This window comes from Ovis aries, chromosome 7, assembly GCF_016772045.2.
Source record: "Ovis aries strain OAR_USU_Benz2616 breed Rambouillet chromosome 7, ARS-UI_Ramb_v3.0, whole genome shotgun sequence".
Classification (NCBI taxonomy): Eukaryota; Metazoa; Chordata; class Mammalia; order Artiodactyla; family Bovidae; genus Ovis; species Ovis aries.
The window spans coordinates 59,186,568-59,213,695 of NC_056060.1; the positions used below are offsets into that span (position 1 = coordinate 59,186,568).

At 39.3% G+C, this 27,128-nt stretch overlaps 2 protein-coding genes across 11 annotated transcripts in view; one reads left to right on the plus strand and one right to left on the minus strand.

Annotated features, from left to right (window-relative positions):
* Positions 1-23,055, minus strand: part of GALK2 (galactokinase 2) — a 153,713-nt gene extending 130,658 nt beyond the window's left edge. For 3 of the 9 annotated variants that reach the window (XM_042252490.1, XM_042252489.1, XM_004010624.5), the window contains exon 1: positions 5,083-5,262. In XM_042252490.1, coding sequence (XP_042108424.1) covers positions 5,083-5,135 — 53 coding nt within the window. In that variant the 5' untranslated portion in view covers positions 5,136-5,262. Of the gene's footprint in view, positions 1-3,070; positions 3,292-3,354; positions 3,490-5,082; positions 5,263-22,809 lie in introns of those variants that run through there. The other 6 variants (XM_060418032.1, XM_060418029.1, XM_060418030.1 and 3 more) reach the window with 5 other exon arrangements.
* A 191-nt stretch (positions 23,056-23,246) lies between these two features.
* COPS2 (COP9 signalosome subunit 2) overlaps positions 23,247-27,128 on the plus strand; it is a 28,592-nt gene continuing 24,710 nt past the window's right edge. For both annotated transcript variants that reach the window (XM_004010627.6, XM_004010626.5), the window contains exon 1: positions 23,247-23,312. In XM_004010627.6, the coding sequence (XP_004010676.1) occupies positions 23,259-23,312 (54 nt within the window). In that variant the 5' untranslated portion in view covers positions 23,247-23,258. The remainder of the gene's footprint in view (positions 23,313-27,128) is intronic.

The following is a 27,128-nucleotide window of genomic DNA, read 5'->3' on the forward strand; positions in this document are numbered from 1 at the left end:
CTATGTGTTAGTCCTGTAAGACCTTTAAAAAAAATTTTTTTTTCATAAATGGTTCTAATAGAAGTGGTGGAAAGCCTTCCCATCAAATTTTGGGAATAGTATAACACTTCTACTGACACAAATAGCCCCAAAAGCAAACTATAGGCTACTCTCACTTGTTAAAATGGTATTAAAAAATCTAAATAAAATATTGGTAAATTTAATCCAATATATATTATTTTATAATATATGTGACCAGAGCTTTTTCCAGGAATATGAAGTAGTACTAGGAACTATGTTGATTAAATGTACTATTCTAACATAATAAAAAGGGAAAAAACTCGATAACTCCATGATCTCAAAATAAGCAGATACATATGTATATATATATGTATGTATATATAGGTCTTCCTTGATAGCTCAGTTGGTAAAGAAACTGCCTGCAATGCAGGAGACCCCAGTTCGATTCCTGGGTCGGTAAGAGCCCTTGGAGAAGGGGTAGCTCCATGATCTCAAAATATGCAGATATATATATATATATATATATATACACACACACACACACATATATATACATATACTTATGTATATATAGGGTTTCCCTGATAGCTCAATTGGTAAAGAACCCACCTGCAGTGCAAGAGACCCTGGTTCAATCCCTGGGTTGGGAAGATCCCCTGGAGAAGGGAAAGGCTACCCACTCCAGTGTAATTCAATAGACATTCTCCAGTTTTTAACAAAAGGTTAAATTTAAAAGAAAATAGCTCTTGACATACTAGAAAAAAAGATAATGTCCTTAATTTAATCAAGGCTACTTTCCAGAAATAGCAAACATCACATATTTGATGACAAAAATATTAGAAGCTTTCCCATTAAAATCAAAACCAAGACAAGGATACTACCATTCAACACTGTAACACACTACATAAAATATAAAATGTCTATACAACGAAAACATGAAGTCAAAGGAAAATTGCTAAACTGGGAATAATATACCTAAAACATATAAAACATCATACGGGTTTATTCAAAAATATTTATTCAAAACATACATACATACATAAAGAGTTTCTAAAAACTAACTAGAATCAGACAATCTAATAACATCTTTTTTGGGTGTGGCAGGGCCATTTGGCAGCAACTATTAAATTTTTATTTTATTTTTTGAAACTATCAAAATTTTAAATGTTTATTACCTTTGACCTAGGTTCCATTTTCATGAATGAGCTTAAGGAAAAATAAAAAATGCTTAAGGATAAATATATAAAGATTTTTACTGCAGTAATATTTGTGAGTGAAAAATTGGAAACTTCAATGTATACTCTAATAATTGAGTGGTTAAATAGACATATGAGTACCATGAAATAGTCTTTAAAAAGTAAAATATATCTTTATAGAGTGATACATCAGAATCTCTACAAAAAAAAAAAAGAATCTCTACGAAATATTATTAAGTGGAAAAAAGTAAATTAAAAAAATGAAATATGAGTCTACTTATATGAATATAATACAATTTTTATAAAAATGTTAACAATAATATTATAAAGATACAATGATACCAAAAGGATACAATGATATTACAAGGAAACAAAACAAACCAAACTTCTAAGAAGGGAAGTAAGAATTGGCAGTAAGGATAAGAATCAGATTATAAGAAAAAGAACTGTAGGGTTTTCAGGCTTTACTGACTATACTTTTAAAAAATTCAGATCTTTCATATTAAGAATGTGTTTATACAGCACCATTCATCACAGAGCCAAAAGGTGGAAGCAACCAAAATGCCCATCAATTGATGAATGGATAAACAAAATGCTATATGTCAATACAATGGAATATTATTCAATCATAAAAAGGAATGACATATTGATAACATGTTACAACATGGTTGGACCTTGAAACATTGTATTAAGTGAAAGAAGCCAGTCACACGCTTACATAAAAACATATCTGATTTCGTTTATTTGAAAGGTCTAGAATAAGTAAATCTACAGACAAAGAGTATATTAGAATTTGCTTAGGGCTTGCAGGTATCAAGGAAGTGAAAGCTTAACAGATGCAGAGTTCTTTGTGGGGGGTAGGGATGGGAATGTTCTAAGTTTGATTATGGTGATGGTTGCACAATCCTGTGAATATACCAAAGATGATTTAATTGTAAATTAACAATTGAACTATAGAGTATATGAATTTTATATCAATAAAGCTGTTACCAAAAAGCAATAATAATCTAACAATTTAAAATTTAATCTCATGGGACTTCCCTTGTGGTCTAGTGGTTAAGAATCCACCTTCCAATACTGGGGATGCGGGTTCAATCTCTGATGAGGGAACTGGGATCTCATATACCATGGGGAAACTAAGCCTGTGTACCACAACTAAGACCTGATGTAAGCAAGCATAAAAATAAATAATAAAATAAAAACTTTAAAAAACTAAAAAAAATTATTTTTAAAATAAAACAATCCCAAAGAGAAGAAAAAGAGAAGAGAATGCACAGAAACTTAGATCAGTAGTTCATTTTATCAGGAGTGAATTCAGTTAAATCTAGATAGTACATCTATAAATCGATCTATTTAGAACAGTGGTTCTAAATGCAAAGAAATGCTAAGAATGAAAACTTAGAACAGTGGGATCTGACGTACAGGAAGCAAGCAAGATTGGAATACAGAAAAAGAAATTAGAGTTTCTATTTCTATTTGTTTTAATGAATAAAAATGATATTAAGTTTACTAAAATATATGACGTGGTTAACTAGTTCTTTACTCAGAAGGTCATGTGCCTTGGTGGCTCAGATGCAAAAGCATCTGCCTGCAATGCGGGAGACCCAGGTTCGATCCCTGGGTCGGGAAGATCCCCTGGAGAAGGAAATGGCAACCCACTCTATGTACTCTTGCCTGGAAAATCCCATGGATGGAGAATCCCGGTGGGCTACAGTCCATGGGGTCGCAAAGAGTTGGACACGACTGAACAACTTCATGTTCTTAAAAAAAAAAAAAAATGTGTCCTGTGAAGCTGAAAAGGCATTGCCAACTAAAATTGACACCTGCCATCTACCTCTATAAGGATTAAAATGCAAGCTGCTGTGACCACTGACCTTCAACATACCCTGAAAGGAGTTCAGGATGGAGATCAGGAATGAGGCACTTAATGCTCTGGGGAAAACTGGCAGAACAGGCCTTCAGATAGATATTTTCAGAAGAAGATTTTGAGTCCAATTCTTGCATCTTCTCATATTTAGAAAAGTATTAACATCCTTCATGGTGACATCTGCTCCTTGTGACTAGCAGTAACCTTCATGAGACTAGCAGCAACTTTCTGCAAAATAATGTTTGCTTGATAGCAAGTAGTCCACTTCACCAAAATCACACACATACTGACCTTCCGTCCTACCTCTTCAGAGCATTTTCTAAGAGTTATCTGAAATGCTGCCTCCCAGGTTATCATCCTCATTATGTCCTAAATAAAACTTAACTCACAACTCGAATGTTGTGTGTTTTTCCAGTTGACAGTATCCTGAAGAAAGAGCAGAAGTTCCAAAAAAGGACAGTCTGATAATGGGCACTCATGCATGTTTTTCCCTTTCAGCATATCGTAACATATGACCAGTTAGGTGGGTTTGTAGATATATTATCTAGACTTAACTGGACTCACTCCTGATAAAATGAATAAGTGGCTCAAACACTGCTTGAAGTTAATAACAATATTAAGTGGAAAACAAGAAAATGGCAAAGTGCACCGTTACCAGACTACTATATAACCTCTTCTGTAGCTAGCACAGAACACTAAATATTAACAAAAAATGTCTCCTGCATAAACAACAGGGCTTCCCAGGTGGTGCCAGTGGTAAAGAGCCCGCTGGACAATGCAGAAGACATAAGAGACACAGGTTGGATCCCTGGGTCAGGAAGATCCCCTGGAGGAGGGCATGGCAATCCACTCCAGTATTCTTGCCTGGAGAATCCAATAGACAGACAAGCCTGGCGGGCTACAGTCCTCGGGGGTCGCAAAGAGTCATACACGACTGAAGCAACTTAGCACACATGTGTGCATGGATAAATACTGTAAAGGTCCTTTAAGGCAAGAAACAACTCAAAGGAAATTTAGTAAACAGTTCTTCACTTTTAGTATATGTTACCATCCCCCTTCTCATAGGGTAACTAGAGAAACATCAAGCATTATGACTAAAATGGCATAAAATGGAAACACAAATAATATATGACACTTCTAACTCATCTAAGGCTGTGCTGGTCCTTAGAATCAAAAATTACATATCTTTCTCGTAACTAAAGACCCACTCTTTGATGTTTCAAGGGTTAAAAAAGCATTTTCAAGTTTTAGTATGCTGTAATATTGTTAACTGTCACATGACAGTCATAAACCAGGAAGTAGAGAGAACTTTAGGACTTAATTATAGAGAAAAAGGTTAACAGAGAACAAATACCAAAAATTAGAAACAACAAAAGGGGAGCAAAGCCAACCTTAGAAAAGCTATAGAGCTAATACCCAGCAGGTGGAGATTTCTGTCCTATGTCAGAAACAAGTATTTCCATTAGGTATTTGCAAGATGACCACAAATGAAAATATCCCCCAGGTGGTATCACTTAAGCTGATAATTATTCTGTAGCTAGGTACTGGCAGCAGATTAATTCCCTAAGTGAAGGTGCATAAGTTCCACTATTTGTTTAAAAGGATGCAGAGACCAAGGGGGTTTTTTGGTTTGGGGGTCATTTTCCTGGTTTTGTTTTGGCTGTATTTTATTGCTTTCAATATTTTCAAAGGAAGACTTTAAAAAGCACTATCAGCTGGCAGGCAAAACAGAGAAGAGGTTCAAAATTAATTTAGGTTTTTCTGCTAAAGCCCAGCAGAAAATGTCCCACCCTTCTGCAAGGGAAAGAAGGATCTGCCTGGAGGAAGCAAGACACACACCCCTTGGTAGTGGAACAAGGTTGGACAGACTTTGCGGCGCGGTCTTCTTACAATCCCAGCCAAAAGACCTTGTAACATCCCAAGGATTCTGTCTGCTCCTGGAAGAGCCGAAAGCCCTGACAGCCTCTACATCTATCCAACCCAAGCGATCCGAAAGCGCGGGCATCTCCTCTCCCCCACCTGGGATGTTCCGCCACCTGGACTCGACGCACGGCGGGGCCCTCCGTAGCCATATTTTGCTAATCCTTCTTTATTCTGCAGTTTCAACCGGCGAAGCAAGACTTCCGAGGTAATCACGGGACATCTGCAGCAGGAGCCCTTTCTTCCGGGAGACACCGGCATTCACCCCGCGGAAATCCTGCCTCTTCGCTGAGGTGGCTGCTTCCAGTCGGCCCCTCCCGTGGCTCCTCCTCCCTGGGCTCTGGGTCTCGGAGCCTTCCCGACAGCTGTCAGGTATTGCGGCCTTGCTGCTCTGAGCCCCTGAGCCCAGCACAGCTAAGGAGGTGTTCTCTCTGCATCCTGAGCATAAGTCTGAGCACAGAATTATAACTTGGCACCTTAGTTTGCTTTCATTATTATTATTATTGTTAGAGGGTCTTTTTTTTTCTTTAATGGCCAGCAGCAACTCAACCCAAATAACACTAAACTATTTATTTATTGCTTCTTAAATAGATTACTTCAAAAATTAGACCATCAAATTGATACAGAGCTTGACTTAAACATATTTGCATTTATTTCCAGAACAGAGGCATTGGTGGGCCTTCCCAGAACATAATAATGAAAAGAAGAAAATGCATGTCTTTCCAAATGCCAGATACTCTTAGCCTCCAGTTCAGCACCTTGCTTTTTCACTTGCCTAGAGACACCTCAGATACTCCATCTCAAGAAGCACACCACCCGCATCCACCTCCTCACTCTCATTATATTACTGCTTTCTTTCCTTCATTGTTCTCACAAGTTCCGCGTATTTATTGTCTGTCTCACCACTTTCACCATCACTACCACTAGAAGGTAAACAACTTGAAGGTAGGAAGTGTGAATCCCCAGCACCTAGAACAGTGCTTGGGAGACTGGTTTTCTAATCAGCAAGTAAGATGAGCTGAATGAATGACTGAAAGGTAAAGTGACTTGCCTTTAAGGTTACACTGTTAATTGGTAGCAAAACTTGAATTAAACTTCAAGTCTATTAACGCTCTAGTGTACTTTGTATCTCTGAATGCTGAGACTAAACCCATGTGAAGCCAGGTACCAATACACCTATCCCAAGTTTTCCTATTTGAAGTTTGGGCTGACATGCCCAAAACAATAAGATTACTGGCATACTCCAGAGACATTCAACAATTTGCCATTCCTGAACTTCTATATCTGTGTGTTGGGGAAGGGTAAAAGGGAAATGAAGGCTGAAGTATGAACTGACAGTGTCAAAGGCTAGCTAAAAGGACTACACACCGCCCCCCCCCCCCCCCCCACCCCCCGCCACTCTGAGCTGTTACTGTAACTGAAACATCATAGAAACAACATTGGTCTGGTCTCAGATCTGCTGCTGCTACTGCTGCTAAGTCACTTCAGTTGTGTCCAACTCTGTGCAACCCCATAGACGGCAGCCCACCAGGCTCTGCCATCCCTGGGATTCTCCAGGCAAGAACACTGGAGTGGGTTGCCATTTCCTTCTCCAATGCATGAAAGTGAAAAGTGAAAGTGAAGTCACTCAGTCATGTCCTACTCTTTGCGACCCCATGGACTGCAGCCTGCCAGGCTCCTCCGTCCATGGGATTTTCCAGGCAAGAGTACTGGAGTAGGTGGCCATTGCCTTCTCCAGGTCTCAGAGCTACTCTCTCACTATTATTTCAGTCCCTCCTTATCACTTGGAAATGAAGCAGTTATATCTCTTTTTTTGATCCCCAATAAATCCTAGTAGTATGGTTATTATGGTTTACTCTTGAGTAAGGCTCACTTACTGTCATCTCTGTAAATAGGTTTGAATGTGGAAAGACCCTAAGTGAGGAAAAAAATGTAAAATTCTTAGGAACACCAGTAAATATGGAAAACGAAAGTATGTCAGATATATTTCTAACACACTTTCTATGGTCACTGAAAAATAAGTAAATTTTGAAGTTCTGAAAATACTATGTTTTAAAAATTGCCCCAGACAAGCTCATTTTATATGCTTTGTTTGTTCTCACAACTTGCAGGATCTTAGTTCATGGACCAGGGATTGAATGCCAAACCTGGCCCCAGCAGTGAAAGCACCATAAAGGAAATCCCTGGCAGTCCTCAGCGCTTTCATTACTGGGGCCTGGGTTTAGGATTCAGTCTCTGATTAGGGAGCTGTCTATGGGGTCGCACAGAGTCGGACACAACTGAAGTGACTTAGCAGCAGCAGCAGCAGCAGCAGTAGGGAACTAAGATCCTGCAAGTTGCACGGTGTGGCAAAGAGAAAGAGAAAGAAAATATTGACTATGGACACTCTGGTTCATAAAAGAATATTTTCTATTAAATATGTATTTGATGGTCAAATATTAACTTTGATAAATGAAACATGATGGCAAATTATTAGGCAAATCTTGAATACATTTCTATTGCAGTCTCAGCAAAACTGATACAGACTAGAAAGCACCTTTTAGAGCAACTAGTAAAACTCCCTTTTTTGAAATGATGTCCCCAAAGTGAAAGAGTAAAGGCTGGAATCAAAACCCAGGTTCCAGACTCATACCCCAGCCTATTCTGAATGTGTGACCTCTGGTGAGACCCTGAGACCTTACTGAAATATGCTTAAAAAAATTATTGAGACAGTTAGTCATTTTTGTCCCCAAATTAAAGTGTATATCTTGTAATTTTAATAAAACATTGCTCTTAAAATGACATTTTCAAACTACTAAAGAACTCCAAATAGAAACCAAAATTAACATTACTTTCTTATACTATCTTCCTTATGCCAGGCTTCCTGATATGTAAGTAAGCACTCCACATATTATTATTCTCTTTAAATCTTCCCAACAACCTTATGAAGTGAAAAAAATATTGTTCTTTTTTCAATTTTAAGATATTCTTTTGGTCCTTATTAGACCTATCTGATAAACGTTTAATGTCTAAATTTTACAGAATTTTTATTTTCACAATTCTTGAACCTTTCAGTTCTTTATTTTTTGCATGTGGTGTGCTCAAGTTGCTTCAGTCATGTCTGTCTGTGACCCCATGGACTGTAGCTTGTCAGGCTCCTCTGTTCTTGGGATTTTTCAGGCAAGAACACTGGAGTGGGTTGCAACCATTTCCTCCTCCAGGGGATCTTCCCGACCCAGGGATAGAAACTGCATCTCCTGCTGCTCCTGCACTGCAGGCAGAATCTTTACTGCTGAGTTACCTGGGAAGCCCTTTTACACATGGCCACACTTACAATAAGGTTTAAAGTCTAAATTATAAACTAACATAGGAATAAGGATAGAGATGAAAGACTGGGGGTAGAGACAAGATAGGTACAGATTCTGAGACGTAAGAAAAATCTGAAGGAAATAGGGGAAAGCTCTGGTTTAAAAGAAGTCAAAAAGGAATAAACAGGAATCTCTGAAATCTGAAGTCAATTGTTAAAAAGTAGAAGTTTGATAGTCCCCAAAATTAAAAGGAGGTTGTATGGGGAATAGCAAAGGGAACACAGCTACAGCATTCCATGCACAAATTATCTGTCAATTGTCAGTTGAAGATTGTGCTGCTTTAGCTAACAGGGGACTCACAGAAGGATTAATGCAAAACATACTGAAAGAACTTGCTGATTTCGGTAAAGAAAAGAAACAAAAACAATCTTTGAACTATAGTATAATTGTGTCAGCTCCCTACTTGGACTCCACACATACCTCTTGCTGAAAAGCACATTCATGGACTTCCCTGGCAGTGCAGTGGTTTAAGACTCCATGTTTTGACTGCAGGTTGTATGGGTTCCATCTCTGGTCGGGGAACAAAGATTCTGCATGTGGCATGGCAAAAAAAAAAAGTGTGTTCATGGCACTAATGGCACCCCACTCCAGTACTCTTGCCTGGAGAATCCCATGGATGGAGGAGCCTGGTGGGCTGCAGTCCACGGGGTCGCTGAGTCAGGCACGACTAAGCGACTTCACTTTCACTTTTCCCTTTCATGCATTGGAGAAGGAAATGGCAACCCACTCCAGTGTTCTTGCTTGGAGAATCCCAGGGATGGGGGAGCCTGGTGGGCTGCCGTCTATGGGGTGGCACAGAGTCGGACACGACTGAAGTGACTTAGCAGCATGGCACAAAGCTAGGGCGGTACGGTCACCACTTAGGGTGAGAATAAACATGAATGGGCATTAGAGATATGAAAATGGCAAATAACATTGCAAGAGATTTTTCAAAAGTCAATGTAAAAAAAAAAGAAAGCTCTAATCATGCCTGTGTGCGTGCTTAGTCATTCGTTCTCTTTTTGACGCCATGGACTGTAGCCTGCAAGGTTCTTCTGTTCATGGGATTTTCCAGGCAAGGTTATTGGAGTGGGTTGCCATTATCCTCCTGCAGGGGATCTTCCTGCCCTAGGGATCAAACCTGCATCTCCTGCATTGGTAGGTAGATTCTTTACCACTGAGCCACCTGGGAAGCCCCTCCTATCATGCCTATAAGGTGGAAATGTAATGAGATCGTGGAAAGTGTACTTATCAGAGGTCCCCCTCAAGAAACAGTGGGTATTAAATGTCAGTAGAAATAACATTTGGAAAAGCCACTTAGGTCGGTTGGTAAAATCAAGAGATATGCTCCAACAATAATCAGTCAGCAATTTGCGTTTGAAGGAGAGAGAGTTCCTTCCCTGAGAAAAAGTATATAGTTTACACTACAGCTGAACTGCATGACATAATGTTATACTGTTTACTCCCCCAATTGATTTCTGGATCCATTTTTTACCCTTCTCTACCCTCCTGGAAGCTGATCTCTAGGGATGGTACCTGGGTTCCTTTACCTCTGGCTTCTGGTTGGGATTGGTCACTAGCAGGATATCAGAGGATAGTAAACAGAAAAATTGAGATATCTACCACTCCCCCTCTCCACTACAAACGCACATAAATTCACTTGCTCCACCTCACCTTCGCCATAGTTATGGCAGTAGCTGTGTTTCCCTATAACCACAGCTGCTGTTTGAGGGTCCATCTTCCAGGACTCCCACTCCTGCTGGGCTCTGGTAAAACTATTTCTTCCCTCTGCCCCTTTAAGCCTTCAAAAAATGGGATTTCCAGCCAGCTGCTAGTCCCTGTGTGTTTCACCATCCTTGTGGGGAAAGTTCCCTCAGCCTTATCCCCTCTCTGTAAATAGTTCTTTCAGTAAACTCTTTTCAGTTACCGCCCCACTTTCTCTCCAGTAAACCATGAGTTTCCTGTCCAGATTTGACTAATACAAAGAGTCCTCTGCTTTTCTGCCCTTTTAACATACAGTGTTCAGCTTAAGTAAATGTAGTAAAAAAAAAAAAAAATCTTTAGACAATTAGTCTGAAAGCACTCCAAATCATGAGCCTGTTTGGGGTAACCACATGTCTCAATCTAGCAGTGAGGAATCATGAATGCTAGAATATACTTAAACACATCACATTTTCACTGAGAATGTTAAGTGTCAGGGGATTCAGAAATAAGATATTTAAGTCCTCAAGGAGCTTTCAGTTTAATAAAGAATAAATACAAAATAATCATAATATAGGATAACATTAAATTATCAAAAACATATTTTTAAGGGTCAAATTCTGTTGGGAATCAAATGGTCTATTGCCTTCAATAAAACTGCCAAGACAATTCAATAAAGGATTATTTATTTGTACAAATAATGCTGGAACAATTTGATAACCATATGCAGAAAAAAATAAACCTCTACATTTCCTTCACAGTAAATATAAAAATTAAACTTGAACTAGGTCATAGATCTGAATGTACAAGTTTAAACTACATAAAACTTCCAGAAGAAAACATAAATCTTAGTACACCTGAGTGTGGCAAATAATCCTTAAATACAACAAAAAGCATAAAAAACACTTACAACTCAATAGTAGTAAGACAATCCAATTTAAAAATGGGCAAAAGGATGCTCACTTTGGCAGCACATTACTAAAGCAATCTAATTTTGTACATCAAAAGGGCGTTGGATAAAAAATATGTGGTACATATATACAATGGAATATTATTCAGCTGTAAAAAAAAAAAATGCCACTTGCAGCAACTTGAATGGACCTAGGGATTGTCACACTGAGTGAAGTAAGACACAGAAAGACAATTATATGGCTTATATGTGGAATTTTTTTAAAAAACAGGTACAAATGAACTTATTTACCAAACAGAAGTAGAGTCACAGATGGAGAAAACAAACTTATGGTTACCAGGGAATGCGTTGGGGGAATAAACTGAGAGATTGGGACTGACATATACACACTATTATATATAAAATAAATAACTAATAAGGACTTAGCACAGGAAACTACTCAATACTCTGTAATGGCCTATATGGGAAAAGAATCTAAAAAAGTGGACACATGTATATGTATAACTGATTCACTTTGCTGTGCACCAGAAACTAACATGACATTGTAAATCAACTATATTCCAATTAAAAAAATAAAATACAAAAGAAACATTTTTAAAAATGGGCAAAAGGACTGAGGAGATATCAATACTTCACCAAAGAAAAATTGATGGCAAATAAGCACATGAAAAGATATTCAACATTAGTCACTAGGGAATGCAAATCAAAACCACAATTATATTCCTGCCAGAGTGGCTAAAATTAAGACAATTGACCAGACTATGTTTTGACAAGGATGTGGTACAAGTAGAAATCTTATACGATGCTGGAGGATAATCAAAATGGCAAAAACAGTTGGGAAAACAATTTGAGAGTTTCTTAAAAAGTTAAGCATAGACATATTTGCAATCCAATCATCCCACCACTAGGTATTTACCTGCATTCATATATATGGCTGCACAACAACATTACCACAAACTTAGCAGTACAAAATAATACAGACTGCTTATCCACAGTTTCTGTGGTTCAGAAGTCAGGGAAGAATATAGCTGGGTCATCTGCTTTAGGGTCTCACAAAGTCTTATCTAAGGCCCAACAGGGGAAGTTTTGATTTCCAAGATCACATGGTTGCTAGATGCTTTTTAAAAAATTATTTATTCATTATTTTATTTTTGGCTGTGCTGGTTGTTTGTTGCTTTGTGCAGGCTTTCTCTAGCTGTGGTGTGCCTGCCTCTCGTGGTGGTGGCTTGTCTTGTTGTGAAACACCAGCCTAGTTGCTCCATGGCATATGGGATCCTCCTGGATTAGGGATCGAACCTGTGTCCCCTGAACTGGCAGGTGGATTCTTATCCACTGCACCACCAGGGAAGTCCCACTAGCAGCTTTAATTCCATGTGCATCATCAGACTAAAAGTTAGTGTCTTGCTGACCATCGGCCAGGTAACCATCCTCAGCTTCTTGCCACATGGTCTTTTACAACATGGTCAATGCTTTCTCAAAGTCAGCAAGGGAGACAGTCTCTCCTCAACAAGATGAGTTTATAATCTAGTGTAATATAATCATATACACATAATCATGCACATTACCTTTGCTCTATCTTAATAGTTAGAAACAAGCCACATTTATTTGTCAATTATAGCTCAATAAAGCTGGGGGCAGGGAGACAAAGGAAGTCACAGATCCCATCTACATTCAAGGTGGAAGGGACTATACAAGCACATGTACATTAAGAGTCTGTCTACAATGTTACTCAAGAGAAGTGAAACATATGTCCACACAAAAACTTGTATACAAATGTTCTGTATACAAATAGCTCTAATTATTTACATAAGCCAAAAACTGAGAAAAGAAAATCCTCAAATATCCATCAATAGGGACTGACTTCCTGGTGTCCCATTGGTTAAGACTCTGTGTTTCCACTGCAGGGGTCACAGGTTCAATCCCTGGTCAGAGATCTAAGATCTAGCATGTCACACAGCATAGCAAAAAACAAACAAACAAAAAATCAACAAGTGATATATCCATTCAAGGGAAACCTCAACAGAAAGAAACAACCAGTTGATACATGCAACAACATGGATGAATCTCAAAACAATTATAATGAGTGAAATAAGTCAGGCAAAAGAGAATACATATTATATGATTCATTTAAACAAAATTCCAGAAAATGTAATCTATAGTGACAAAAAGTAGATCAGCAGTTGCATGGGAAGGGAGGAGGAGACCACCGATAATCAAGGAGCAATAAGGAAACTTCTGCAGTGATAAATAGTATCTTCATTACCTTGGTTGTAATGATGATTTCACAGGTATATGTGCATGTCAAAATCATCAAACTGCATTTAATTCTGGATAGTTTTAGTTCACTGCACTCAGTCGTGTCCGACTCTTTGTGACCCCATGGACTGCAGCATACTAGGCCTCACTGTCCATCACCAATTCCCTGAGTTTACTCGAACTTATGTCCATTGAGTCAGAGATACCATCCAAGCATCTCGTTCCCTGTCATCCCCTTCTCCTCTTGCCAATCTTCCTCAGCATCAGGGTCTTTTCCAATGACTCAGTTCTTCGCATCAGGTGGCCAAAGTATTGGAGTTTCAGCTTCAACATCAGTCCTTCCAGTGAATATTCAGGATTGATTTCCTTTAGGATGGACTGGTGAGAACTCCTTGCAGTCCAAGGGGCCCTCAAGAGTCTTCTCCAACACCAGAGTTCAAAAGGATTAATTCTTCAGCACTCAGCTTTCTTCATAGTCCAGCTCTCACACCCATACATAACTACTGGAAAAATCATAGCCTTAAAAAGACATACCTTTGTTGACAAAGTAATGTCTCTGTTTTTTAATATAGCTGTCTAGGTTGGTCTAGTTGCTGTCTATCTTTTCTTCAAAGGAGTAAGCATCTTTTCATTTCATGGCTGCAATCACCATCTGCAGTGATTTTGGAGCCCAAAAAAATAAAGTCTGACACTCTTGCCACCGTTTCCACATCTATTTGCCATGAAGTGATGGAACTAGATACCATGATCTTAGCTTTCCGAATGTTGAGGTTTAAGCCAACTTTTCACTCTCCACTTTCACTTTCATCAAGAGGCTTTTTAGTTCTTCTTCATTTTCTGCCATAAGGGTGGTATCATCTGCATATCTGAGGTTATTGATATTTCTCCCAGCAATTTTGATTCCAGCTTGTGCTTCATTCAGCCCAGCGTTTCTCATGATGTACTATGCATATAAGTTAAATAAGCAGGGTGACATTACAGTCTTGGCATACTCCTTTTCCTATTGTTGTTCCATGTCCAGTTCTAACTGCTGCTTCCTGACCTGCATACAGATTTCTCAAGAGGCAGGTCAGGTATCATCCCATCTCTCAGAATTTTTCACTGTTTGTGGTGATCCACACAGTCAAAGGCTTTGGCATAGTCAATAAAGCAGAAATAGATGATTTTCTGGAACTCTCTTGCCTTTTCAATGATCCAACAGATGTTGGCAATTTGATCTCTGGTTCCTCTGTCTTTTCTAAAACCAGCTTGAACATCAGGAAGTTCACTGTTCATGTACTGTTGAAGCCTGGCTTGGAAAATTTTGAGCATTACTTTGCTAGCGTGTGAGATGAGTGCAATTGTGCAGTAGTTTGAGCATTCTTTGGCATTGCCTTTCTTTGGGACTCGAATGAAAACTGACGTTTTCCAGTCCTGTGGCCACTGCTGAGTTTTCCCAATTTGCTGGCATGTTGAGTGCAGCACTTTCACAGCATCATCTTTCAGGATTTGAAATAGCTCAACTGGAATTCCATCACCTCCACTAGCTTTGTTCGTAGTGATGCTTTCTAAGGTCCACTTGACTTCACATTCCAGGATGTCTGGCTCTAGGTGAGCGATCACACCATCGTGATTATCTGGGTCATGAAGCTCTTTTTTGTACAGTTCTTCTGTGTATTCTTGCCACCTCTTCTTAATATCTTCTGCTTCTGTTAGGTCCATACCATTTCTGTCCTTTATTGTGCCCATCTTGGCATGAAATGTTCCCTTGGTATCTCTAATTTTCTTGAAGAGATCTCTCGTCTTTCCCATTCTGTTGTTTTCCTCTATTTCTTTGCACTGATCACTGAGGAAGGCTCTCTTATCTCTCCTTGCTATTGGAACTCTGCATTCAAACGGGTATATCTTTCCTTTTCTCCTTTGCTTTTCGCTTCTCTTCTTTTCACAGCCATTTGTAAGGCCTCCTCAGACAGCCATTTTGCTTTTTTTCATTTCTTTTTCTGGGAGATGGTCTTGATCCCTGTCTCCTGTACAATGTCACGAACCTGCAACCATAATTCATCAGGCACTCTATCAGATCTAGTTCCTTAAATCTATTTCTCACTTCCAGTGTATAATCATAAGGGATTTGATTTAGGTTATTCCTGACTGGTATAGTGGTTTTCCCTACTTTCTCAATTTAAGTCTGAACTTGGCAATAGGAATTCATGAACTGAGCCATAGTCAGCTCCTGGTCTTGTTTTTGATGACTGTATAGAGCTTCTCCATCTTTGGCTGCAAAGAATATAATCAAGCCTATTTTGATGTCGACCATCTGGTGATGTCCATGTGTAGAGTCTTCTCTTGTGTTTTTGGAAGTGGTGTTTGCTATGACCAGTGCATTCTCTTGGCAAAACTCTATTAGCCTTTGTCCTGCTTCATTCTATACTCCAAGGCCAAATTTGCCTGTTACTCCAGATGTTTCTTGACTTCCTACTTTTGCATTCCAGTCCCCTATAATGAAAAGGACATCTTTTTTGGGTGTTAGTTCTAGAAGGTGTGGTAGGTCTTCATAGAACCATTCAACTTCAGCTTCTTCAGCATTACTGGTTGGGGCATAGACTTGGATTACCTTGATATTGAATGGTTTGCCTTTGAAACAAACAGGATGTTCTGTCATTTTTGAGACTGCATCCAAGTACTGAATTTTGGATGCTTTTGTTGACTATGATGGCTGCTCCATTTCTTTGAAGGGATTCCTGCCCAAAGTAGTAGATATAATGTTCATCTGAATTAAATTTACCCATTCCACTCCATTTTAGTTTGCTGATTCCTAAAATGTCGACGTTTACTCATGCCTTTTCCTTTTTCGACTTCCAATTTGCCTGATTCATGGGCCTAACATTCCAGTTTCCTATGCAATATTGCTCTTTACAGCATCAGATTTTACTTCAATCACCAGTCATATCCACAACTGGGTGCTTTTTTTGCTTTTGCTCCGTCTCTTCTTTCTTTCTGGAATTATTTCTGCACTGATCTCCAGTAGCATATTGGGCACCTACAGACCTGGGGAGTTCTTCTTTCAGTATCCTATCATTTTGCCTTTTCATACTGTTCATGGGGTTCTCAAGGCAAGAATACTGAAGTCGTTTGCCATTCCCTTCTCCAGTGGACCACATTCTGTCCAAACTCTGTCATGACCCATCCGTCTTTGGGGCTTCCCTGGTGGCTCAAATGGTAAAGAATCTTCCTGCAATGCAGGAAACTTGGGTTTGATCCCTGGGTTGGAAAGTTGCATTGGAGAATGGAATGGCAACCCACTCAAGTATTTTTGCCTGAATAATTCCATAGTCAAAGGAGCGTGGCAGGCTGCAGTCCATGGGGTTGCAAACAGGTCGACATGACTGAGTGACTTCCACTTTTTACTTTACCGCTGAATAAAATTGATGTCAAGAAAAGAGAATAGCTTAACTGTACGAAGTATTTAGGATGGGATATGTGAATGAAATGATATTTAAATGAAGTTTTGAGGATAGAAAAAGATTTTTATGTGTAGACATATATATATAAAGGAATTGCCTGCATAGAAAAATTGACATGTTTATTTCTACAACAAATATTCATTTGCATTTGTGTACCCAAGCAGTGAGCTAAACACTGTGAAAACCTTTTCAACTACTCTCAGAAAATTTCCAGACTAACTGTGTGAAATTTGGAGGCCAAGAATATTACACTCAAAATGTGGCTGTACTTTTCCTAGTGCTCCTAGTCACTAATTTCTTGAATAACTTTTCCACATTGCAGAAGTAAGGAATTACATTAAAAGGCACCAAAATATACAAATAAATTCATTGTAAACATGCAGTTTTATTTCATTTGATCACATGCACATGATTAATAGATCATTTCAGAATTAATATACTGACTTAAAAATGCAAAACTATGTAGCTGATTACTCTGGGCAAAAAAAGTTCTTAATCACCTTGGGATTCTGTTTTCTCTTCTGAAGTAGTATGGGTTACAGATAGAGTAATCATGTGATTTATTGTACAGACTTTTGAGAGTGATGGATGCTGGTAATTATTATTCTGGGATAATAGGACTAGGCTATCCTAGATGAAACAGGATATATAGTTACGACTTACAGGGAGATTGTTTTATTTTAAGGTTACAAGAATGATGCTTGGGTTCTACCCCAGACCTACTGAATCAGAATCTCTGGTGTGGGATCTGAAAAATTATAATTAATTTCCATGCTTGGGAAGCTTTAGAGACTGAAGTGATACAAGTAAAGGCTCTTTCAATTCTAAAAGTCTATGTTTAATAGGGGAATTTTGAACATGCACTGGGTATCAGATGACATGAGGGAATAATTAATTTTCCTTGTGTAACAATGATGTTGTGATAAGAGAATGTCCTTATTTTTAGGAAATACACAGCTGCATTTGAGTGATATGTAATGATATGTGCATCTTATTATATTTTCAACTGATTCTAGGAACACTTACACACATACAAATAAAGCTATTAGGGGTATATACATGTTCACTGGACTAATTCTTTAAATTTTTTCAGTATGTTGGAAATTCCTTGTTATAAAATATTGGGAGGAAAAGAAGGAAAGGAAAATTTTTTCTATAGGTAGACGGTATTATTGCTATAAATATGACTTTTAAGAACTATGACCAAAAAGATGGCAATATAAATAATGACTAAATTGGGAGGTTGGGAATGACATATACATACCACTATATGGGAATGGCAAACCACTTTAGTATTCTTGCCTTGAGAACCCCATGAACAGTATGAAAAGGCAAAATGATAGGATACTGAAAGAGGAACTTCCCAGGTCTGTAGGTGCCCAACACGCTACTGGAGATCAGTGGAGAAATAACTCCAGAAAGAATGAAAGGATGGAGCCAAAGCAAAAACAATACCCAGCTGAGGATGTGACTGGTGATAAAAGCAAGGTCGATGCTATAAAGAGCAATATTGCATAGGAACCTGGAATGTCAGGTCCATGAATCAAGGCAAATTGGAAGTGGTCAAACAAGAGATGGCAAGAGTGAACGTCGACATTCTAGGAATCAGCGAATTAAAATGGACTGGAATGGGTGAATTTAACTCAGATGACCATTATATCTACTACTGCGGGCAGGAATCCCTCAGAAGAAATGGAGTAGCCATCATGGTCAACAAAAGAGTCCGAAAGGCAGTACTTGGATGCAAAAATGACAGAATGATCTCTGTTCGTCTCCAAGGCAAACCATTCAATATCACGGTAATCCAAGTCTATGCCCCAACCAGTAATGCTATAGAAGCTGAAGTTGCACGGTTCTATGAAGACCTACAAGACCTTTTAGGACTAATACCCAAAAGAGATGTCCTTTTCATTATAGGGGACAGGAATGCAAAAGTAGGAAGTCAAGAAATACCTGGAGTAACAGGCAAATTTGGCCTTGGAATGCGGAATGAAGCAGGGCAAAGACTAATAGAGTTTTGCCAAGAGAATGCACTGGTCATAGCAAACACCCTCTTCCAACAACACTAGAGAAGACTCTACACATGGACATCACCAGATGGTCAAAACCGAAACCAGATTGATTATATTCTTTGCAGCCAAAGATGGAGAAGCTCTATACAGTCGTCAAAAACAAGACCAGGAGCTGACTGTGGCTCAGATCATGAACTCCTTAATACCAAATTCAGACTGAAATTGAAGAAAGTAGGGAAAACCGCTAGACCATTCAAGTATGACCCAAATCAAATCCCTTATGATTATACACTGGAAGTGAGAAATAGATTTAAGGGCCTAGATCTGATAGAGAGTGCCTGATGAACTATGGAATGAGGTTTGTGACATTGTACAGGAGACAGGGATCAAGACCATCCCCATGGAAAAGAAATGCAAAAAAGAAAAATGGCTGTCTGGGGAGGCCTTACAAATGGCTGTGAAAAGAAGAGAGGCGAAAAGCAAAGGAGAAAAGGAAAGATATAAGCATCTGAAAGCAGAGTTCCAGAGAAAAGCAAGAAGAGATAAGAAAGCCTTCTTCAGCGATCAATGCAAAGAAATAGAGGAAAACAACAGAATGGGAAAGACGAGAGATCTCTTCAAGAAAATTAGAGATACCAAGGGAACATTTCATGCCAAGATGGGCACAACAAAGGACAGAAATGGTATGGACCTAACAGAAGCAGAAGATATTAAGAAGAGGTGGCAAGAATACACAGAAGAACTGTACAAAAAAGAGCTTCATGACCCAGATAATCACGATGGTGTGATCACTCACCTAGAGCCAGACATCCTGGAATGTGAAGTCAAGTGGACCTTAGAAAGCATCACTACGAACAAAGCTAGTGGAGGTGATGGAATTCCAGTTGAGCTATTTCAAATCCTGAAAGATGATGCTGTGAAAGTGCTGCACTCAACATGCCAGCAAATTGGGAAAACTCAGCAGTGGCCACAGGACTGGAAAAGGTCAGTTTTCATTCCAATCCCAAAGAAAGGCAATGCCAAAGAATGCTCAAACTACTGCACAATTGCACTCATCTCACATGCTAGCAAAGTAATGCTCAAAATTCTCCAAGCCAGGCTTCAACAGTACGTGAACCGTGAACTTCCTGATGTTCAAGCTGGTTTAGAAAAGGCAGAGGAACCAGAGATCAAATTGCCAACATCTGCTGGATCATGGAAAAAGCAAGAGAGTTCCAGAAAAACATCTATTTCTGCTTTATTGACTATGCCAAAGCCTTTGACTGTGTGGATCACAGTAAAGTGTGGAAAATTCTGAAAGAGATGGGAATACCAGACCACCTGACCTGCCTCTTGAGAAACGTGTATGCAGGTCAGGAAGCAACAGTTAGGACTGGACGTGGAACAACAGACTGGTTCCAAATAGGAAAAGGAGTACGTCAAAGCTGTATATTGTCGCCCTGCTTATTTAACTTATATGCAGAATACATCATGAGAAACGCTGGACTGGAAGAAACACAAGCAGGAGTCAAGATTGCTGGGAGAAATATCAATAACCTCAGATATGGAGATGACACCGCCCTTATGGAAGAAAGTGAAGAGGAGCTAAAAAGCCTCTTGATGAAAGTGAAAGAGGAGAGTGAAAAAGTTGGCTTAAAGCTCAACATTCAGAAAACGAAGATCATGGCATCTGGTCCCATCACTTCATGGCAAAGAGATGGGGAAACAGTGGAAACAGTGTCAGACTTTATTTTGGGGGGCTCCAGAATCACTGCAGATGGTGACTGCAGCCATGAAATTAAAAGATGCTTACTCCTTGGAAGAAAAGTTATGAGCAAACTAGACAGCATATTCAAAAGCAGAGACATTACTTTGCGGACTAAGGTCCGTCTAGTCAAGGCTATGGATTTTCCTGTGGTCACGTATGGATGTGAGAGTTGGACTGTGAAGAAGGCTGAGCGCTGAAGAATTGATGCTTTTGGACTGTGGTGTTGGAGATGACTCTTGAGAGTCCCTTGGACTGCAAGGAGATCTAACCAGTCCATTCTGAAGGAGATCAACCCTGGGATTTCTTTGGAAGGAATGATGCTAAAGCTGAAACCCCCCTACTTTGGCCACCTCATGCGAAGAGTTGACTCATTGGAAAAGACTCTGATGCTGGGAGGGATTGGGGGCAGGAGGAGAAGGGGACTACAGAGGATGAGATGGCTGGATGGCATCACTGACTCAATGGACGTGAGTCTGAGTGAACTCCAGGAGTTGGTGATGGACAGGGAGGCCTGGCATGCTGCGATTCATGGGGTCACAAAGAGTTGGACACGACTGAGCAACTGAACTGAACTGATATAGAAAATAGATGGGGAAACAGTGGAAACAGTTGCAGACTTTATTTTTTGGGGCTGCAAAATCACTGCAGATGGTGATTGCAGACATGAACTTAAAAGACGCTTAGTCCTTGGAAGGAAAGTTATGACCAACCTAGATAGCATATTCAAAAGCAGAGACATGACTTTGCCAACAAAGGTCTGTCTAGTCAAGGCTATGGTTTTTCCAGTGGTCATGTATGATGTGAAAGTTGGACTGTGAAGAAAGCTGAGTGCCGAAGAATTGATGCTTTTGAACTGTGGTGTTGGAGAAACTTGAGAGTCCCTTGGACTGCAAGGAGATCCAACCAGTCCATTCTAAAGGAGATCAGTCCTGGGTGTTCTTTTTAAGGACTGATGCTAATGCTGAAACTCCAATACTTTGGCCACCTCGTGCGAAGAGCTGACTCATTGGAAAGACTCTGATGCTGAGGGCAGGAGGAGAAGGAGATGACAGAGGATGAGATGGCTGGATGGCATCACTGACTTAATGGACATGGGTTTGGGTGCACTCTGGGAGTCGGTGATGGACAGGGAGGCCTGGCATGCTGCAATTCATGGTGTTGCAAAGAGTCGGACACGACTGAGCAACTGAATTGAACTGAACTGATATTTAAAATGGAAAGCTAATAAGAACCTGCTGTATAGCACAGGGAACTCTACTAGAGTAAATATTCTATAAAGACCTATATGGAAAAAGAGGAAAAAAAAACTATGAATATATGTATATGTACAACTGGTTCACTTTGCTGTACTCCTGAAACTAACACAACATTTTAAATCAACTATACTCCAGTAAAATTTTTTTGAATTATTAAAATAAAAACAAAAGCAAATGAGTACTAATATATCCAGGGACTTCCCTGACTGATCCAGTGGTTAAGACTCCATGCTTCCCCTGCAGGGAGCACAGTCAGAGAACTAAGATTCTGTATCCTGGGGCAGCCAGGAAAATAAAAAGAAAAAGTAAAGCAGTTACTTACTGAGTAACTGCCAGAACAACAACAACTAAAAAAATCCAGCTTGCAATTCCTCTTCTTGGAATTTTACCTAAGAAAAAAAATTAGTGACAAAAATACTCCCTCCAAAATAGTTTAAAATAATGTTATTACTGTATTATTCGAAATGTATAACAATAATAGCATGCTTAGGTCCTCTAGAGAAGGAAATGGCAACCCACTCCAGTATTTTTGCATGTAAAATCTCATGGATGGAGCCTCGTAGGCTCCATTGGGTCGCAAAGAGTCGGACACGACTGAGAGACTTCATTTCACTTAAGTAAATTACACTGCATTCAACCAAAGGCTTATTATGCCACTATTAAAATAATGCTTGTCAACAATATATTTAATACATTGTCCTATGCTGTTACATAACTAGATGCAAAAAAGCATCCGAAATTATGTCTGTGCTGTTAACTATATAAAATTTGTGAATTCAAGTGGACAAAACTGAAGTTTATACGGAAAATGCTGTTTGAAAAGCAGTATTTTCTCCCTTCATGTCAATTTCAATTTTTATTAATATTTCGAATTCTACTGATGATGCTGTGCAGCAATAATGATTTTTTTAAAAAAACAGTTGTTAACTGCTACCTTACTTTGGTCCCATAGGCAATAAAGTTTAATTTATAATTCGTTGAACAACTGAATAAAACTTCAAGTACCTCAATAGATTGATACTTAATTTAGGATATCCACAGAGTTGTTTTGCCTACTACAAATATAACAAACATTACGTGTAAACCGTGCTGCTGAAAGGTTTCCAAACATCACAGGACCACCCACCAAAATGTGTGGGTTAAATGCACATCCGTACTCATGGCAAAAGTAATACTACCTGTCACACAGGATAGGCATGTCAGACTTTTCTCCGCGAAAGCCTTCTAGTCCCAAACTGCCTCTTACTTTCACCAGGCTGAAATGGTTCCAGAGTCCCAGGCAGGGAGGAGACTGTTCCCTTGCCCAGGAGGCTGGAAATCTCACGTTATGAGAGAAAGGTTTCCAAGGCCCTTCAGCTGAAACCCGAAGCACTTGAAGATTCCCTAGTTGCTAGGTTTTGTTGCTAAGGCACCAACAGTCTCACAGGAAGAGGGGCACGGTGCAATCGCTTTTAGCGTCGTAGCGAATCCTCTCAAAACCGAGCTCATTTGTTCCGGGAGGAAACATTCAGCTCCTCTAAGAGTGTCGGGAAGGCGAGAAGCTGGGAGTGACGCCTCTGAGCCGCTGAGGATTGTGGGAGGAGGTTGTCTCCAATTTCTCCTCCCCCCTCCCCCCGTCCCAGCCAAGATGTCTGACATGGAGGATGATTTCATGTGCGATGATGAGGAGGACTACGACCTGGTGAGGCGCAGGGAACAGAACTCTGGGGCTGGAGGTGGTTTCTGGCTTTAGGAGCCGGGGCAGGGGCGGCCGCGGCCTCTCCCCGTAGAACATGTGCTCCTTCCAGCCTCTCCCGATGCAGTGACAGGACGAGTTTACCTCCTCCCCCTTCCCGCACCGGGCCCGCGCCCTGCTTCTCTAGCATGGGGGAAGGGAGGGTAAAGGAGGCGGTGAAGGGGGTCCCGAGCGTTGAGCTCCAAATCCAAGCGCTTCCTTGGTTTGCGAGGACACCCCTGGCCTCCGGCGTCAGGTTCTCATTGCCTCCTTTTTATCGCGCGAGCCGTTTTGGGGACCGTTCAGTGGTCTAGGCCCCGGCTCCTGCCCTTTCGGGCCCAGTCTTCCTGTTCCCTCTTCTTCATACTTGAAAGGGTGCGAAGTGCTGGGAGAGGGGTCCAAAAACTAGGGGGCCTTCCTCCTCCCAGACCTGACGCCACTTGTGAATCTAGAAACAGAGCTTAATTAGTCTTGTCCAGGCTCCGTTTTGTTATAAGGTAAAGGTGCAATAGAGAATTGAGAGCCAGGCTAGCTTTTGAAAAGTAGTTTAACTGCTTGTATAAAGAGAAAAGTTGGGGAGGAGGTTTTACTTTTTGTTTGTTTGGGCTTTGAGAGGTGGGGTGGTATGAGAGAACTGACTCAATGACTTTTTTCTTGACTTATAAATTTCCCAGTATTCAGAGTTTAAAATATCAACAGTGTAGAACAAAACGAATTGATGCAACCCAATGGTGATGTTTAAAGATTCAAGGTTTAATTTATGAACGGACTTACAAGTCTTTAAAAATTCACTAACATTTCAAGTTGATATTCAGAAACATTGTGTGGGAACTAAGAACGATTATCTGGGCCACGAATTAGCGTCAACTTGGCTTTGCTTTTTATTTGGGGGAGTTTTGTGCATGGTTCTTGTGTGTTATGGTGATGCTGCATTATCGTAAAGTTATGAAGTAGGTCCTCAGGGAAGTCTGGCTCATCTTATATTTTAAGTGCCAGAAAGTCTCAAGATAATTAATGTATCATTTTGAATTAGTGTAAATCTTCTTTGTATAGTCGTTTCTAATTAATCTTTCACTTTTAAAGGAAAGCATTTGCAAAAAGGAGAGGGGAATGTTTGTTATCACCTGAAAGTCAGTAGTGCTGATAATTCTTAAAGGTAGTTTTGCTAGTAGTAAGATTTCTGCCTTACATTTTAGTTTGTGCAGACCAAGTCAGTTTTAGGCAGTGCATTAAATCCTTCAAGAATGTTACTTGTAATATTTCGTGCGTTTTTATTTATTACATGTTTACGTATATTACAGGTATTTCTTAACTCTGGAAGTGTTTCTTTTAACTGTTTCACCTAGTTTCAGTTTGTGTTTTTACTTGTTTGCGTTTATATCTCTTCTAAGCAATAATTTTTTGAATACATAACTTACTAGCATTGTGAGTGAGACTGTAATGTAGAAATGGCAGTGAGACTCTTACTGCCCCTTGAAGTACAGAGTTCATTTTTGCAGGGGTTTTAATTAAATATAAATGATTTAACTTGGCTGTGTTTCTTCAGCCTTTGAGGGCTTACACCACATGTACAATATAAAACTGAATGTGTAATTTTAACCTCTTTTTTTTTTTAATTTCTGAACCCAAAAAGGTGAGATTTTATGCAACCACATAATTAATGATCCCCCCAACATTCTGTTAAATAGTCCTGCCTCATATCTCTCTTACATAGATATCATATTAACTTATTTTTTACCTCCTTAATTTCCTTAAGCCACTATAAACCTATATTTATTAATTTTTAAACATACATTAAAAAAGATCAAGCAAGGCTGGTTGCCACTTAATGCTTATCTATTGCCAAAAGAGTTGTTTTTGTTTTCTAATATTTGCCTGAGCCTTTTTTGTTTCTTTGGACTTGAAGAGTCTGAATCAATTACTGTTTTAGGGAAACTTCTTTTTTATTAAAAAAAAAAAGTATTGTTTGTTGGATGGTTCATCACCTCATTTTAGTGAAAAAGTTAATGAGGGCCATGAGTAGCCTAACTACAGATACATTCAGTTTAAGCTCAGTTCAGTTCAGTCACTCAGTGGTGTGTGACTCTTTGCAACCCCATGAATCAATTGTCTATTGATAAATTTTAATACCCGAAATCACTTCTTGAGCTAATAGAAAAGAGACTTAAGTTGGTGTTAAAAAAGAAGGCGAAACAAGCATGAAATTAATGTAGTATGCTTTATCTGTTATGTCTAAGATCCTTTTGATTTCTGAGGCAGAAGCAGGTATTTTCTAAGCATAGTAATTTATGTAGCACTGAATGGAGAGAAGATGGTGCTGGTAAATGTGTTAATTCAATGTTAATTTTACAGATTTACATACAATAGTGTTAATAATAACAGCTAATAATAAATACTTTCGTGTCATTCATTAAGTTATAAGGCCATTGATGAGTTAAACTGTGTTATAATTACACAATCCAGCCATTCAAGCTTGAACTTGATTAATACTTCTAACAGTCTTTTTTAGAAAGGATTTAAGACAGAGCGACTTCATAGCAAAAAGTATTCTTTAGTAGTTCCTATTATAGGTAGAGCATTGTATGTTTGAAAAACATTATTATAAGGGGAAAATAAAATGGTGAAAAGATAGACTAATTCCATTTTTTAAAGTATATTACCAAACAATGAGCCTGATTATAGTCATCGTGTATGTGCGACTCACCCAGTCGTGTCCAACTCTTAGTGACCCCGTGGACTGAAGCCCGCTAGGCCCCTCTCTCCATGGAGTATTCTAGACAAGAATACTGGAGTGGGTTGCCATTTCCTTCCCCATAATCATCCTGGTTAGGTTTATAGCTGTGATTATTTAATGAATGTTTATTACTGTTGTTGCCAGTGCTAAGTCGCTTCTGACTTTTTGCAGCCCTATGGACTGCAGCCCACCAGTCTCCTCTGTCCATGGGATTCTCCAGGCAAGGATACTGGAGTGGGTTACCATGCCCTCCTTCAAGGGATCTTCCCCACACAGGGATTGAACCCATGTCTTTTACATCTCTTGCATTGGCAGTCAGGTTATAGTGTGATTAGTGAATAAATGTTTATTACTATTGTTATTCTTGGCTTAACAGATAGCTGTTTTAATGCCCTAGAAACTTACTTCTTTTGGAGAGAGGTAGAGAAGAGCCTTAGCTACAAGGTATCTTACAGAATCTATTTGTCACAGTTGAGACAAATAATGTCATATTATAAGGAACCTTAGAACATGGTTTAGCAAATTAAAATTTAACATTTCTGTTTTCTAAAAAGATTTTTTAATTGACATGAATACTTTGAAAAAGTAGTAGATTCCTAGGGCTTCCGTGGTGGCTCAGACAGTAAAGAATCTGCCTGCAATGCAGGAGACCTAGGTTCGATCCCTGGATCTGGAAGATCTCCTGGAGAAGGAAATAGCAACCCACTCCAGTATTCTTGCCTGAAAAATCCCATGGACTGAGAGACTAATACTTAATACAGCACAGGGCAAAAAAAATAGCTTCAGGGTTTTGTGTGTTAAGACATTGATGTCATCCATTGTGCGTATAAGGAGCTTGCAGATTATAGGTTATTTTATTCTGAGACTGTTGTCTCTGTCACTTACAGCTTGACAAAATGTTGGGGATCTTTAAGAATAGATTTACAAACAATATGATTTTTGTGGTCTGGGCCAGTGTTCTTTCTGCTGTACACACATTTGGAATTCTGAATGTAATCTTCACAGTAACAAAATTTGATTATACAGTTGAGGCTTTTGAAAGGAACATA